This window comes from Cucurbita pepo, chromosome LG02, assembly GCF_002806865.2.
Source record: "Cucurbita pepo subsp. pepo cultivar mu-cu-16 chromosome LG02, ASM280686v2, whole genome shotgun sequence".
Taxonomy (NCBI): Eukaryota; Viridiplantae; Streptophyta; class Magnoliopsida; order Cucurbitales; family Cucurbitaceae; genus Cucurbita; species Cucurbita pepo.
The window spans coordinates 13,516,936-13,534,300 of NC_036639.1; the positions used below are offsets into that span (position 1 = coordinate 13,516,936).

The 17,365-nt window shown below is 36.1% G+C and overlaps 1 protein-coding gene and 1 pseudogene across 4 annotated transcripts in view; one reads left to right on the plus strand and one right to left on the minus strand.

Annotated features, from left to right (window-relative positions):
- The window catches only part of LOC111788042 (ABC transporter C family member 13), a 24,187-nt gene extending 13,524 nt beyond the window's left edge, over positions 1–10,663 (plus strand). For 3 of the 4 annotated variants that reach the window (XM_023668179.1, XM_023668180.1, XM_023668181.1), the window contains 15 exons: positions 75–222; positions 896–1,179; positions 1,310–1,466; positions 2,122–2,297; positions 2,372–2,483; positions 2,588–2,641; positions 3,604–3,726; positions 5,727–5,825; positions 6,332–6,424; positions 7,023–7,133; positions 7,218–7,379; positions 7,547–7,734; positions 7,929–8,118; positions 8,388–8,555; positions 10,291–10,663. In XM_023668179.1, the coding sequence (XP_023523947.1) occupies positions 75–222; positions 896–1,179; positions 1,310–1,466; positions 2,122–2,297; positions 2,372–2,483; positions 2,588–2,641; positions 3,604–3,726; positions 5,727–5,825; positions 6,332–6,424; positions 7,023–7,133; positions 7,218–7,379; positions 7,547–7,734; positions 7,929–8,118; positions 8,388–8,555; positions 10,291–10,371 (2,146 nt within the window). In that variant the 3' untranslated portion in view covers positions 10,372–10,663. Of the gene's footprint in view, positions 1–74; positions 223–895; positions 1,180–1,309; positions 1,467–2,121; positions 2,298–2,371; positions 2,484–2,587; positions 2,642–3,603; positions 3,727–5,726; positions 5,826–6,331; positions 6,425–7,018; positions 7,134–7,217; positions 7,380–7,546; positions 7,735–7,928; positions 8,119–8,387; positions 8,556–10,290 lie in introns of those variants that run through there. The other variant, XM_023668182.1, reaches the window with a different exon arrangement.
- A 3,644-nt stretch (positions 10,664–14,307) lies between these two features.
- On the minus strand, positions 14,308–17,173 carry LOC111788505 (annotated as a pseudogene).
- Between the last annotated feature and the right edge of the window lie 192 nt (positions 17,174–17,365).

Genomic DNA, 17,365 nt, shown 5'->3' on the forward strand with positions numbered 1-17,365 from the left:
TTTTTTTTTTTTTTTTTTTTTTTTTTTTTTTTTTTTAATTCTTATAAAACATCATTTTGACTTTTGCAACACAGGGCTCTTTATCATGGAGTGGATATTCTTATGCTTGATGATGTTCTTAGTGCCGTAGATGCACAAGTTGCTGATTGGATATTACGTAATGCCATTTTGGGTCCTTTGGCACAGAAAAGAACACGCATACTTAGTACCCATAATCATCAGGTTGTTTCCTTGAACATTCTTTGATTACTTGAAAACAGGCACATAAAGATCATTTTGAATCAGCATAAGCGATAAGTAAACGAGGATATCTGGTGTAGTCTAAGAGGATAAGAGGAGAATTCTTTCCAAGAAACAATCAAATATTTATTCTCAATAAAAAATTATTGAATACGAGAAGGGCAATTCTATATTTATAGAGAACTAGAAAACAAACGAGTTCTTATTCTAATTCACCATTGAATTGACTAAGCAAACCAATCCTAATCCTAATTAACCAAGGAATTTCAGATTTCTGAATTTTTTGAATTACCCTTGAATTTCTGTACTCGTGGTTGCTTTGATGCTATTGACTATCATTTTGGGGGTCTTATTAGGATTTCTTCTTCAACCTTAAACAAATTGGATTGTTGCACAGCAAAATAGAGGTTAAAAGAAACATTTTTGGTTTTGTTCCAACCATAATCAGAATTAAAGACAGAATGTTGGGAAGTATTTTTGTTTGAACTAAGGTCTGTGATTTGTCTCTACCCCATTCACCTTTTGACTGCTCTTCTATTTAATTTAATCAATACCCTTTTGTACTCATTGAGATTACGAGAGAATAAAATATTGATTCGATTTACTTTGATATTAACAAAGGCATTCTCAGAAACTTTTTCCCCATCTTCCACAGGCAATATATTCTGCTGATATGGTTATTGTAATGGATAAAGGAAAGCTAAAGTGGGTTGGAAATCCATCCAACTTGTCGGGTTCATCTTATGTTGCTTTTTCCAAGTCGAATGAACTTGATACAACCGTACGTATTCAAGGACAAAACGGCCAAATAATTGAGAGAACTGATACTCACAAACATTTGGTTGATGAGAAAAATGACATGAATACTCCAAATGGAGTAACTGAGACTATTGATGATGAGATGCGGAAAGAGGGCAGAGTTCAATTCAGTGTATACAAGTAAGCATTAACAGTTTACTCAGCTTCACTAAACAGAGCAATTCAAAAAATGGTTTTTTAAGTTAATTTTAGTAATAATTTATTAATTATCGTCGGTAGTTTTTGAAATATTTGGTGGCAACAATTCCAGGAACTATGCAGCATTTTGTGGTTGGTTCATTACAATCATTATATGCATTTCAGCATTTTTAATGCAAGCCTCACGCAACGGGAATGATCTTTGGCTTTCCTTTTGGGTTGACGCCGCAGGAAGAAGTCAGATGGATAGTCCAACAACCTTTTACCTAGTAATCAGCACTTACACTTCTCTGTATTTTTATTTGTCTTGATCAAATAATTATTGCTATGTAGAATAGTAGTTAATTACTGAAATTGAAGAAATCTCTAGCTGTAGTTCCTCCCATAATTGAAATAATCTTTTTGATTATCTACTTGGGCTCTCACTTTGGTGAACCAATCAGCAGTCTGTTACAACCTTTATCTAATTGTTGGTTAACTCGTAATTTGTTAAGGCTGATTACTTGTTAGCAGAACCCAATTCAGTAAGGTTTGGTATCCACAAGATATGTGAAGACTGGAGAGCAATTAGGAGATATCTTCACAAATAGATTATTTCTCTACTAAGTTGGGCATGATTTACATCTATGCTCTAGCTTGAGGGGGGAGTGTTATAGTTGTTAGATTAGTACAGTTATGTTTTTTTGTAAATACATTAGTTGTCTTGTCCTTTATTATCTTTTTTACTTTCTCCTACTTAAGGTTAAACTTGTACACTTGTGTACATATCTCTTTTGGGAATGTCATAGAATATTTTCATCGTCTCAAACCTTTTTCATTTGCACAGGCAAACTATCTTCATGTAGAAGTGCTTGAAAGTTTGCCTTGTATTGTTAAGGCTTGCCTATATCTTTTTTCTTTCTGATGCCTTACAAATTTTTGCAGGTTACTCTTTGCATCTTTTGCATAATAAACTCATTCTTTACTTTGCTGAGAGCATTCTCATTTGCATTTGGTGGCTTGCAAGCTGCAGTAAAGGTGCATGATACATTGTTGAATAAGCTTATTCATGCACCTATTCAGTTTTTTTATCAAACACCAGGCGGACGAATCCTGAACAGGTTAGTTGAGGACAATGAGAAACATAGAACTCCTCCCTTCTCCTCATGCCTCGAATAATTGTTTCTTTTTGCAGGTTGTCTTCTGATCTCTATACTATCGACGATTCTCTTCCATTCATCCTCAACATCCTCCTAGCAAATTTTGTTGGCTTGTTGGGAATTGCAATAGTCCTTTCATATGTACAGGTGCCTACCAAATTTCTTAATACTTTGATGGATGTAAACTCCTTTTTTCTTAAAAAACCATTATTAGATAAAAATTGTTTCAACGCTTATATTTATTTGTTTAGGTGTTCTTCTTGTTGTTGCTCCTGCCATTCGGGTATATCTACAGTAAACTTCAGGTATGCATCAAATATCATTTTAGCTAAATTACATTGTACCCCAATACTCAAATTTTAATTTTGATGGCTGTCTTTAATCCTTTTGTCGAAGTGTATATACATTAGCAAAGCAGATAATGCTATTTCCTTGGGGATGCGGAAATAGCTATAGTAATGAGAGTAACAAGATAGGGCCACATGAAAAATGAAACAGGCAAAGAAAAGTAGCCTCAAATAAAAACTAGGATAGTAATTGGTTCCAGTTGTTAACAATAATAATAGAAAAAAGATAGTTGTAAAAAAAAATTTGTTGGGAACACCCAAATGGAAGTAGTGAGTCACAGTTCATACCTCCTCCCAAGCTTTGTCCATGCTTTCAACTTCCTCTTTTTNTTGTTTTTTTTTTTCTAATTAGATGCTTCAAATAATAGCAAAGAAAGGCAGTTGACTAGCTGAGTAACGAGCCCAATTATGGAGCCTTCGGAAACGAAAATTGTGAGAGATTATAATGTTAAAATAGAATATTGAGTTAACAGATGCATATTTCAAAAGATAGGTTAAATAGGCTAGGGAATAAATTACACAAGGAATCAGCACCAATTGATAGACGTAGATATTTCTGATCCTTTTAGGCCTTAGAGCAATGTGTCACAATCATGCTTGTCCAAGGCGTGTTGCCCATGGCCGCATGCCTGTTGCATGCCAAACTCCTTGTGTTGTATTACTTTATTACTTTCATGATGTCTAGTTTCTTATTGTATCTTCTAAGTGTATGATGTTTCAGCAGAATCATGTCTATGCCTGTGATCTGTAATATCTCAGAATGTACGGTAGGGGAACGCGTCTAGTCGTCAATTCTTCCTACTCGGAGTTGTATGCTATTTAAGTTGTTGTGTTGTCTTCTTTATTCACTAGCTTATAACATTATTGTACTCAAGAGAGCTAGAATTTGACCTCTGCTTGCATAATTAAAAACTTTGCAGTTCTTTTACAGGTCCACAGCTCGGGAATTGAGACGGCTCGATAGTGTTTCCCGTTCTCCCATATATTCCTCTTTTACCGAGATTCTTGATGGGTCTGCAACTATTAGAGCGTTCAAGTGTGAGGTGGTATTTTGTATCCTATATAAAGTTTCTAAGAAAAACTGTTACTTGAATATTCAATCTTATTAATCTATTAAGTTAGGGAGGTCTAATAATGTTTGCATAATCCACCACACCTAAATGGTGTGAAAGTTATCTTATTTATAATCAAACAAATTAGAAGGATATGGAAATAGTAATAAATGAAAATAACAATAAATGGAAAGATACCTAGGGTAATAAGGCAAATATTAGATATTTGCCTTATAATAAAATATCAAATATAATATATATGGTAAACTATAATTTATTATTAAATATCCTTAACACCCCACCGCAAGCTGAGCGTCGGATTTGAACGAACGTGAAGCTTGGATCTGAAAAATTCAAAGTGGTTGAGAAACACTTTTGGTGAAGATGTCAACAACCTGGTTCAGAGGAGGCGTAGAGAAACACTTTATTGGTCATCGAAAATTGCAGAGGGATCGCCGCTCAGCGGCGATGCTGCCTTGGCTTCGACGAGAATATGTCTAACCCATGAAGAGGGATTGTCGCTTAGCGACGATGCTACCTTGGCTTTGGTGAGAATATGTCTAACCCCAAGAAGTAGAAGGGGAAACCTAGAGCAAGGGACAAAGATAATGTTGAAGCCGGAAGAGTCGCCACATTGGGCGAAGGAGCCAATTATGGCAAGAAGGGCAGCAGGAAGAGTCTCCACATTGGGTGAAGGAGCCAATTTTGGCGAGAAGGGCGGCGGCAACTTGGTTGGCGAAGAGGCCAGTGCGACGCCCAATTCCAAAGGTAAATCTCTGCATAAGGTCGATGGGCTTATCAAGATTTTATATATTTTCGAAGAGAACGCTGATGAAGATTCTAAGATTGATTAGAGTTTCTGTGAAGGATGAAGGATGAAGGGAAAATTGGGAAGAAAACGAAAGAGGCTATGTTTGGAAAAGGTGAGGTTGTATGTACAGTGTATGACGAAGGATGATTTGGAGGTCAAAAGGGTTGAGCCGAAGAGTAATCAATCGGCTCCGCCTGCGGCAGCCATGAAGACTGCCCCTGCGGCGTCAAAGCCAGCAGGGGTGGTGGAGAAGAAGATTAGAGAATTCAAAAGCCATAGATGAGAAAGGATCGAGGTTGTTAAACCGAAAGGGCTCTGATACCATAAGAATGTTTGATTAATCCCCCACACCTAAATGGTGTGAAAGTTATCTTATTTATAATCAAACAAATTAGAAGGATATGGAAATAGTAATAAATGGAAAGATACCTAGGGTAATAAGGCAAATATTAGATATTTGCCTTATAATAAAATATCAAATATAATATATATGGTAAACTATAATTTATTACTAAATATCCTTAACAAGGTCCCACGTTCAATCATAGTTATTTCCTGTTACTACTTATAAGGCCACCAGTGAATACAAAAATTAAACAAAATAAAATAAAATAAAGAAGAAGAAGAAGAAGAAGAAAAGAAAAGCTTCAATTATAACAGAAACAATGGAAGCTATAGCTTGAATTTTCTTGGTGAAATTGATTTAGGAAGTTAGTAGTTTTTATTTAGCTAGAGAGACAGCTAGTAGCCATTTCTCCATTAACAATTTAACGGTTATTTAGCCATTACTTTTAAGTTTTAACCTTTTAGCAGGTTCTAGGATTGTAAGAAATTCTAAGAAAAAATTTGGCCGAGTGAAATTATTATGAATCAAGGGCAAGAGATGCGTAATCTTCATACAGGCATTACGCTAAAGCTTTATTCACTTAGAAATTCACATACATCATGACTTGCAAGTGTCACCATTCTCTTATGGCGTTTAAAATTTTCTCTATCATGTTGCAAATCATTCTTGAGTGCATGGTATCAAATAATATCTTGATTTGGTGTTCGATATCTCATAATTTCTTGAGGCATTGATGCTATTTAGTCTTGATGGATGTTCTGAGTTCAAAAAATTGTTTCAACTAATTACTTTTGGCATTAGTATTTTTCTATTTATAGAACTTGATTGATACAGGATTTCTTTTTCACAAGATTCACAAAGCATATCATATTGTATCAACAAACCAGTTTCTCAGAAACAACAGCAAGTTTGTGGCTATCCCTCCGACTTCAGGTAGACTTAAATGAAAAGCATTGTGTTTATGACCTAATATCTTTTTCAAACACACAATCAATCGATTGCATTTCTAATAAGTAGATCTACATCTATCAAGGCTGTATCCAATATGCAACATTTGTAGTCTAAGCCTCCGTAACAACTGATGTAAACATTTTTTATTGATGTGAAAAAACCAAATTTACAGCCTAAATACAGTGTTTAAATACTATCAGATATAAAGGGGGAACCTATCTGTTTAACTGTCAAAACCTGGGCAGAAATTCTGAGCCCAAAACAAAAGAATTAGTCATTAATTAATTAATCTAAAAGCTAAAATAAAGTAGTAGAAATATATGGAATCCAAGCTTCTGGACTACGTCAACAACCTTTCTGTATGTATAGTTTTTTTTTTAGTTGCGTTTTTTTTTTTTGTCGATTTCAGTTTTTCTATTTGACCAGGGTATGGATGAAAGTAGTTGGGATCTTTTTTTATTGTTGTAGTAATTAGCTTTTACTTTCAGTTATTAGCAGGTTCGATCATCTCGTTTATTGCGGTTACGGCTGTTATTGGATCTCTAGGAAATCTCTCAATAAACTTTGGTACACCAGGCCTGGTATGATCTGACTTTCTTATTTATTTAAAACCTAAAATTTGGTCAATGGACAAGATGATGTTAACTTTAGTGCAGTGTCAAGCATATAATTCAATCTTTGAGGTCATTTCCGGGCTCAAGATTAAGAAGGATAAAGTTTTTGAAGAGGGTGGGGATTCTCATCTAATGAAGTGGGAGTTTATATTGTAATTGCGACCAATTGAGTTTTGCGCTTTGGGCATATGCAACTTGAAAGTTAAAGTGAGGCCCATCTTGCTAAGTGGTTGCAGTGGATATATACAAAGATTATGCATCTCTTATCCTCTTTTTTTATTATTTCTCTTCTTAGGGTATATGTTGAAGTATTGATATAAGATTAAGTTTTTCATAACCTATTAACTTTTGGATTGGTGGTGATTTAACATGAACCAAAACATTAATTTTTGTGTTCAAATCTGTAATGTCATCTCCTCCTCTTGTCGGGCTTTGTGGTCATTTCTGGGCACACAAGTGAAGGGGAGTAACCCATCAAGTTTGGTGGTGGTTTAACATTATAATTCTATTTTTCAATGTTATGAAATAGAGTGATTAATTAGCATCTACATTGTTTGCTAGATAGGTTGGACTGGCACTTTCATATGCTGCTCCAATTGTTTCCTTGTTGGGGAACTTTTTGACAAGTTTTACTGAAACAGAGAAAGAAATGGTTTCTATGGAAAGAGCTCTTCAGGTATGAATAAAAAACTTCTTCTTTGTGCAAATTCAAGAAAATTTATTCAGTAATTTATGTTTTATTTATGTCCATTTTTTTTAGTATATTGACATTCCTCAAGAAGATTTGGATGGATGCCGATGCTTAGATTCAGAATGGCCATATCAAGGAAGAATTGAATTTCAAAATGTTACTTTGAGATATAAACCATCTTTGCCAGCAGCACTTCGTGATATTTCTTTTACAATCTTGGGAGGAGCACAGGTGTGTGAAAAAAATAAAGACGGATAAAGGGATGGATGCTCGTTGGGATGAAAACTTCTGCTTTTATCTTGTTTTTCCTACCGCTTCCTAGCTGCCTGGTTTATATTCTTAAACTATTGCATTGTGTTTTGCTTATATTTATTGATATCATCTCTTTTTTCTAATAGGTAGGCATAATTGGTAGAACAGGTGCTGGAAAGTCTAGTATCTTGAATTCTCTATTCCGCCTTATGCCAATATGTGCCGGGCACATACTGGTGGATGGGATAGATATTGCTGAAGTTCCTGTTAGAGATCTACGCACGCGCTTTGCTGTTGTTCCTCAGACTCCATTTTTGTTTGAAGGAACATTAAGGTGCTTAAATGAAATGCTTTCGTCCTAAATATTGTTTATGTTTTTTTCTTCAATTTAATTTAATCAGTTAACAGTTATTCCTATTTGAAATAGATTGAACAATTCCTTTAGAAGTTTGTGCTTATTTAACCTTCAACTCTGAAATTTCGGACTTATTTAGTTCAGTTGTCTTTATATTTTTTCCTAATGCGCAGGGAAAATCTGGATCCATTCCACTTGTATGACGATCAAAAAATTTTGGAAGCTCTTGAAAGATGTTATATCAAGAGGGAAATTGAAGCAGCTGGAGGATTGGATTTTCATGTTAAGGAATCTGGGTTAACGTTTTCTGTTGGGCAACGACAGCTTCTTTGCCTTGCACGTGCACTTCTCAAGTCCTCTAAGGTGAGGAGGAAAATTAGACTTTTTTTTATCATATAGTAGTGTGTGATAAAGTAACATTTAACTTTTTATCATATGTAACTCCATGGCCCCTTCCGTTTTGTACTTTTCATTCTTGTTATAGAAAGTGCATGTTTCTTACTAAAAAAGAACAAGAACAAAAAAAAGAGAGGAAAATCATAGTATTCCTCATTTTAGCTTATGTTAAAACTTCTGGGGCTTGTATATGTGGATGCTTAATTGTGAGGAGATCCTGACATAAATATTTTCAGGTGCTTTGTTTGGATGAGTGCACGGCAAACGTTGATACTCAGACAGCATCATTGCTGCAAAATGCTATATCCAATGAATGCAGAGGGATAACAGTGGTCACGATTGCCCATCGTATTTCCACCGTCTTAAACATGGATGATATTCTTATTCTTGACTATGGGATCCTGGTATACAACCTCGCATTTTAATATATCTTAATGAACATGGCATTTCATGAAATAATACTTTTGCACATATACATCTATGAACAAATTTGCATGTCCTTTTTTCCCTGATTGTTGCTTGTGGAATTCTAAATATGCGTAGTTTGCTCATCTCTGTAGAATTATTTATATCTTTTTTCCACTCTATATTTATTTCTAAGTTGTTGGTTATTCTTGAATATGTTTATTTTGGTTTGCACGTTCTTTTTTTGTTCAAACCTTGTAGAATTATATTGATTAGATGAGTATCCTTTTTCTTCCTGATTAGGCAAGAATCTTGTAGCACGTTACAGATGAACAAAAAATGCATGTGCTTGGCTAACTATTGGTTTGGTTAAGAATTCCTCACACAGTCACTCTACTGACGACAGTGAGGCAGCAAAGCTTCCCTCAAAGGTTACGAGGAAATTAAGTAGAGTAAATGAAAAAATATGCACATGCTGATATAAGCATCAATGAGCAAAAAAATTTGCGGGAGATTTAGTTTTAGTGTACCTGCAAAGGAATATTTTTCTTTTCGGAAATGGTGAAATAACCTTTATGGAGTTTTCTTTGGGTGGGGAGTAATTGATGTAGTATTGGAGCTAAATGATGCATTGTGAGAATCCCACGTTGGTTGGGGAGGAGAACGAAACACCATTTATAAGGGTGTGGAAACCTTTCCCTAGCAGACGCATTTTAAAAACCTTGAGGGGAAGCCCGAAATGGAAAGTCCAAAGAGGACAATATCTGTTAGCGGTGGGCCTGGGCCGTTACAAATGGTATCAAAGCTAGACACCGGGCAATGTGCCAGCGAAGATGTTGTTCCCCCTAAGGGGGGTGGACACGAGTCGATGTGCCAGTGAGGACACTAGGCCCCGAAGGGGGGTGGATTTGATGGGGGTCCCACATCGATGGGAGAAAGGAACGAGTGCCAGTGAAGACGGACCCCGAAGGGGGGGTGGATTGTGAGAATCCCACATTGGTTGGGGAGGAGAATGAAACACCATTTATAAGGGTGTGGAAACCTTTCCCTAGCAAACGCGTTTTAAAAACCTTGAGGAAAAGCCCGAAAGGTAAAGCCCAAAGAAGACAATATTTGCTAGCGGTGGACCTGGGTTGTTACGTGCATTATATCAAAGACTCTCCGGTCTTCACTCCAAGAATGCTCAACTAAGGACTTCATTAGTATTCTAAAAGCTTGCAAATTCAAACCTCTATAAGTAAATCACTCATTGGAGCAGCAGAATGAATTTATTAGAAGATAGCAATGATGATAACAAGTTTTTCCATTCAACTTTACACCAAAAGTACCATGCTATTCCCCCTAGCCAAGATCGGGATAGTTTGCTAATACACGAGAGCAGTAAATTTTTTTATTGGTATGATTATAGGTTTGATTTTAAAATTTTGGGGGTTCAGGGCTATTTACAACCTAAAATTGGATCCTGGCCCACAACACTAGAAAGATAAGAGGAAATTCAATTAACCTGTAGAAGAGCAAGCCTTGACATGTTAATTATCAGCTTGAAAAACATAGTTGTGGAAGTTGTTGTTTATTCTTCCCTTACAGACACAGGTGCTTGCTGATGTTTTATCAAGAAAAAAAATGTACTTAACCCACTAATCAATGACAGAATATAGTTAACATTTGATGTTATTAACTGAATTTAGAGCTTTTGCACATTTATAAACTAATCTTTTTCATACTCTCTGGCAGGTGGAACAAGGAAGCCCCCAAGCTCTGCTGACAAATGAGTCCTCCAAATTTTCAAGCTTTGTTAAGGCGTCTAACATGTGACCATTTGACAAGTTCTGTTTTATCTATGCCTGGATCATGTTTTCCTGAACATTAAAGGAGCACTCCTCCCAACTGTTCGTCTTAACCATGCATTTTAATCACCAACATGATGGCAATTATTAAATGCAAAGATTATTTGCAAGATCTGTTGTCATCCTAGAACTCATTTATATGACGCTTGGGATTTTATGTTCAATCTCTTACTTTGTTTTCCGCTTCTGCATATTAAGAATCAAATATGATACAATATGTTTGAATCCTTACCAACGTAAATATGCAATTTCTCTGTCAATGCCTTTTATTCTGAGTTTCATCTTCCATAACCTGGAACTTGCCTTGCCAGCTTCAGTTGTCGCAGAAAGTTTTATTCTAGCAAAATGTTCAAGTTTTTTTTTTTTAAAAAATCAAATTATTTTTTACCATTTATTAGTTACCAACTTCAATCAGAGCTGTGATGGTACTACAGGGTACACTACCACTCTATTGTGAGAGGGTTGTGAGATAAACTTATCTGCTTTAGTCTAATGGTGAAGCAGGAGTTGTTGTCTGACCCATCACTGAACTCGTGCAATTTGGTAGGTTATAATATAGTAAAATATGGTTAAAGAACTTTCGTCAACGTTTTTATTATGAGAAATTAACAATTATGTTGGAACTCCATGTTCATTACCATTGAACTTATCCTAATTAAGTTAGATTAAAACCCACTAATCTAAGGTATATAATTGACCTACTTTTATGTTATAATAAGAGAAGAATATTTTTCAGCATAGAACACAGTTTTATATTACCATTTGATTCCTTTTTGTTCCTTGGATTTATTATAGTTTGTTATTATGTTAATTCAAAACCATGTGATTGAACTGTTGGTGTGGGGATTCATTATGGGTGGTCCTACTTCTCGAAGGCAGAGGCAGTGACAAAGGCAGTGACATTTGTAAGGTAAGGCATTGATGTTAGACCTATAGTCATTATTGGATTCTATGCTATTGTTATATTTTTCTATTCCTGGATGCATTTAAATTAGCTTTTACATTGTGATGGTAGATCGGCTATGAGATATTGTTCCCCGAGTATATATTTGTAACTGGATTTTATGTGTGTTCTGTGGAGGGGACCAAGGGCACACTGATTCCTATTATTTGCATGTATGTAGCACTCGATTAGTTTTGGATGCCTTTACTATAAAGCCTATTTTGTAGATTGTTGTAAGCTTCTGATTCTGTCACTTTTTCTCTGATAAGTCTGGCGAATGGTCTATTTTTTGGTTCTTCTGCCTTGATGATTGCCACTTGCCAATTCCCCCTGTTTTGGTTCAGTTAACCAGCTTAGTGTGTCTTGAACCACTTTTCAAATTGTGCTTGGTGGGGGCTATTAGAAGTGTAAAGGGTTATCGATTCTACTGCAAGTACCTTAATAAATTAGTGCTTTTTAAATATTGCTTCACTACTTGGTAACAAATTGCGAATCTGCGATAACAATTAAAGAGGGTGTGTCCACATTAAAATATTTATACTAGTGTGTTTCCCTTTTGAATAAGACTTTCCACAAACTACCCGATTAAGATGGCGTCTCCAGATAATGTGTTATCCAAGTTGAAATTTCATGGTTGTTGTTTTTTAATTAGTTAAGTTACATTTTATTCGAACTTTACATGGAGCCATTATATGTTTATTGTGTATATTTTCAATAAATAATGTACCATAACCCAAAATCTTTTAAGTACTTGGGTCTAATGGTTGATTTAACTTGAGTGATACGTGAATTGCTTCTTTTTTCCCCTCCGCAAGCATTTATTTATTAACCTTGTTATTATTTTATAGGAGAAGCATTTGCTAATTTGAACTTGGAAGACATTCTTTCTAGCTTTATTTGAACAAACAAATAGGTGTAGGTTTGGTTTGAAGGCACAACATGTTTTCAAGGGCCTATGGATTTGTTTAATGGGAAGTCTAGAAGCTAGAAAGCTTGGGGATGACAAAAGAGGGCAGCATCGTCATGGTCATATAAGTTCATTTCTCTTGACCTTGTTCCCAAGCCTTTGTGGTCACCTTGTGATATCTGGAAAAAAGAAAGAACAGTTCCTTTTTTTTTTCTTCTATTTTTTAAGCATATAGTTTATAGTAGTACAGAAAAGACAGAATAACTTTAACTTTAGGAAATTAAAATTGAATAACCACATCTTGACTCTACAACTTCTGTTTATTTGCCACTGTAATGAAGTATATATATTTGTAAATAATAGAGATTAAAAAGCTTAAGAATTTCCCATCTCCTATCTATTCAATGGATTAAACTGGTCATGTTACTAGAGAATTGTGTAGGTGGCTGACTCAACCAAAAAGGGTGGGACACTACGATGTAGATTTCATTAGGAGTATATGTAACAGCCTAAATCCACCGCTAGCAGATATTGTCCTCTTTAGGCTTTCCTTTTCGGACTTTCCCTCAAGATTTTTAAAACGCGTCTGCTAAGAAGAGGTTTCCATACCCTTATAAAGAATGCTTTGTTCTCCTCTTAGTGGGATCTCACAGTATATTGATTTTCTTTGTAATGGTTTGACAGATTGAAACGTATAACTTTGTTTTGTTTTCAATAAGTCATTTAATGATCAGTTTACAGTGATTCTTTTGTCAAAGGATGCTCCTATGTACTTGTAGCCTCTAGTCTCATTGATACTGTATTGCCCCAGTTCATTAGAGGTCATCCACAAAGATGCAAAGGGACTTTAAGTCTATAGGGTGAGCCCAAATTAAAGGTGACTTATCTAGGTCCCTACAAATAAATTCATTGTTTATTTGGTAGTAGAATGTAACTGACAAGAAATGCCCTTCACCAATGCTATGTACCTTACATTAGGGTTCCAGTAAGCTTACCTAATATCATGTATCAGTTTTCAAAAAGTGCATCACTTGTACAAGCTAGCATGCAGTATCTTTGTTTATTGATTTACTTCATTAGCATATTGTTTACCCTTTGTTAGTGTATTTAAAACTCTAAGCTATAGGTTTATCAACAATGATCTAATCCTATAAAAGAGTGCATGCTTAAAATTTGGCTCTCAAACAGGTCACTAGGGTCTTATATAATTTATTTTTCTTGATCGATATCTTATATATAAAAATTCTATCTCACAGTATTTGTATACTTTTCTCTCATTTCTCAATAAAGGGGGAATCTTAAGAAATAAAGAGCAGAAGAAGACTGAAAGAGGGTAAAATAATGTAATGGATGGTAGGTGCTGTTCAGGATTGTTGGGATTGTTGGGAGGGAGTTCCACGTTGACTAATTTAGGGAATGATCATGAGTTTATAAGTAAGGACTAAATCTCCTAAGGCCTTTTGGAGAAGCCCAAAGCAAAGCCACGAGAGCTTATGCTCAAGGTGGACAATATCATACCATTGTGAGAGTCATGATTCCTAACAAATGCATGAAAAAATTTTAGTGCATGTAAACAGAAAATGTTGTTTAGAACGAAATTTTTTAACTTATAGGGTCAAAATGATAAAAGGCCACACACATCTATAGTCATACAACCATTCAAGGTGAATACAACTTTTCTGAAGACACGGTTTGTTTTTAATTGAAACACCCAATTCAAGTTCATCCTGAAATATCACAATTTAGACATAAATGCATTGTCTTTGTCTCACGTCTACCGTTGTAACGCCTTGCAGAATCATAGTCATCCTTAGCGGCTAAAACACTATGTTCCTCAAACAGCCGAACAAGCCAAGGGGTTGTTTGGAATGTGACTTAAAAAGTGTAAGCTAGCTTAGCAAGCCAGAATTCCAATGATACTTTGCAATTTCCCCCCCACTTGTTGGATTAGCTATCAGTTGACTTCAAGAACTTGTTCAAGATCAATGATTGGAATGTGACTTAAAAAGTGTAAGCTAGCTTAGCTTCTGTCAGTTGTCATTGACTGAAGAGTATTTAAAAAAAGAGAAAGAGACTATGCTAGAGATTTATGAACATTCCTTTTGTACTTTAAGACAGTGCACAGCAGATTTTTGTCATTTTCTGTACTGAAGAGGGAGAGAAGAATGAAAAGAAAGGAAGAAAGGAAGATACTTAGATGTCTCGAGGGTCGACAAAGATCCCTGCTGAAGACGGTGGAGATTTGATCCAATCAGACATTTCAGATCTTTCACACTCACCCTCCTGCAAATCTGCCAGCTTCTTGATGCACCATAAATCTTCATTCCATGAAAGTCTCTTCCAATGGGGGATGGCCACTCTCACAGGATCCTGTTGGCTTACCTCTGCCACCACCGCCCCACATCCCACATCGTCCTTGGCCATGTTATGCACGAATGTGCACAGAGATTTCATGAGACGTGACCCATTAGTTCCTCTCATGGATAGTCCGTACAAGAAGTACACTCCAAATTGACTAAATACATCTGGAAATGAAGGTAATCTCAGCCATGGTAGCCATGAATCCAACAATCTACTCCCCATGCAACATGCATAAGTTAGCTTAGACACTCCCTTCACCTGCAACTTGAAAACTTCTTTAGTGTTCCACACACTCAAGATTGCAAAACTCTGAGGGAGGATCCCTGTTTCAGGGTCCCATTTAGGGAGCAGCTTCTTGGGAACCGCCATGAAAGTGCCCAAGTTAAGCTTATTGGACAAGATGGCATCGATATCTTTGGGGAAGAACTCCGCATTTGCAAAGAGATGGCGATAAACTTTAGCAGTGACATGTGGAGGAATACGGACAATGGCGATCCCCGAGCCGATTGGCTTGTAGTGAGCGTGGACAGGCTGAACCAGCACTGTGGGAGATCTGAATTTTGTGTATGAGAACTTTTGTGTAAACAAGTTGATACAAGGCTGGTTGGCGCAGTCTGTTGCTATATATGCATAGTCCGCACCCTTTTGTTTGCACCACTCCTCTAGATGCTTAACTAGTTTCATGCCAACTCCGAGCCTCCTGCATAGCATGAGCGTTTAATAAATGCTTAGAATTTCTGGGTATTGCTGTAACTTTTCTTCTTTGACTAGAGCAGGTAGAATGATATGAGAAATATCTAGAGAGAGAGAGAGAGAAAGAAGGTAGATTCTTGTGGACCAAAGCTGTCAGGATTAAGCAAATTCTTGTGGACCAAAGTGTGCTTAAAGTTGAAGGAATATTTATTTGTATTAAGAAGGAACAAAGAGAACAAACATGGTGTCTTATATTTAATTGAATGGTAAGCTAGTTCCCTCTATACAAGTGTCCAATTGCAAGCCAAATGGTTGGCCACATAAAAAGCTTTGGCTCTTACTTTTCCTAGATACCGAGACATTTGCTTTACTTTATGGTGGAACCTGATCCATATTTTATTTATTTATTTCTCTCACTTTTGTTTCTCCACCTTGTGTTGTGGGAACACAGTGCTTCCCGTGCTTTTCTGTTGAAGGGATCAAACCCATTTCTAAATTTTTATGACCTTCAAATACATTTTTAAGTTCCATTCTTAGAAAATTGTTCTCAAACTACAAGCTCTATGAACACGTTTAGACGAGATAAACTTCTTAGCTGAAATGATGAAAGAGACAGCTCTAGTAGAGAGATTGAACTCTTATGTTAAGATGAAGGAAGTATATTAGAGAGAGAGAGAGAAACCTGTGATTAGTAGAGACCCTTAAGCCCAAAATATAAGCCAGCTTAAGGACATGATGAGAATGACCTGTTGTCACATGTTTGATACATCCTCTTATAACTCCAATGATATCTCTCGCTTCGCCATACTCTGCAACCTTTCACACAATTCCCAAAAAAACACATGATGAGAAACTAAGTATCCTAAAGGAAACCTTCCCATATGCATTTATATAATCAAAACGTACCATTTTTAAACATATACAAGAAAGTGCATCATTTTCACTAGTTGATGGCATATGTATATTGTATTTACCAGCATGACGTGCAAAGGGAAGTGGCGAATGCGGCAAATAGGATCACCCAGAAGATCAGTGAAAATAGAAGGCTTCCCTTTCTGTCCAACATCACACTGCCTCTCCATCTTCTCCACTGACACCTTATCTCTCTCTTCACAATATTCTCTCACAACCAAATTTCTATTTACCTCTGTGTTTGACACAACTTGTGGCCTATATTCATCAGCTATCTTCATCACCATAGTTTTGACAGAGGAAACCTCTACTGAAAAACCCTCTTAGGATTGTGTTGGGAGGTTCAAACCCACTATCTCCCCATATTTATACACCATTTTAGAAGCTCTAATTGTGTGGGTATCAACTTTTGTTATGCCTCACCTTAATCCACGTTTTCCCACTTGTGTCTATTAATCATAGCTTTAAGATGGATTGATTAATAATGTTTTTCTAATGACTAGGTGGATTTAGTTATTTCTTCAATTATTGTTTCATTAGCTACTCATAAGCAGAGCACCTTTATATTCAACTAGAATATAAGGTTAGAAAAAAGAAAGATACTTGAAAAAGTCTCTCGCATTTATATTTTAAAGTCACTGGTGGCTATGATGAGACCTTCATGATGGTGATAGTGATGCTGATGGTGATGCCAATCATGATCAAAAGCTATAATATTTTTAGCTCTTCTAATAATCAGCTCATCTCAAACTGGTCCAGGTGCACTTTGATTTTGGTTCAAACATAACCATGTTAATAAGATGCGTCCTGGTGCTATTGAAGTGGTCAGTTCTTAAGGTTCTTCTTTGTACAAGTGCAAATGATGTCAAAGCTATTGTCACGTTTCTGAATTTGAACCACAGAAGAAACAGGATTGAAAAGGACGATTGGTGAGAGAAGTGAATTGGGATACATTCAAATTGTCTAGAGTGGGCCATTATAAAATATTAAATACAGAATCTGTAATATTGTGAGATCCCACCTCGGTTGGAGAGGAGAACGAAGCATTCCTTATAAGGGTGTGGAAACCTCTCTCTAGCATACGTGTTTTAAAACCTTGAGTAGAAGCTTAGAAGGGAAAGCCCAAAGAAGACATATATGCTAGTG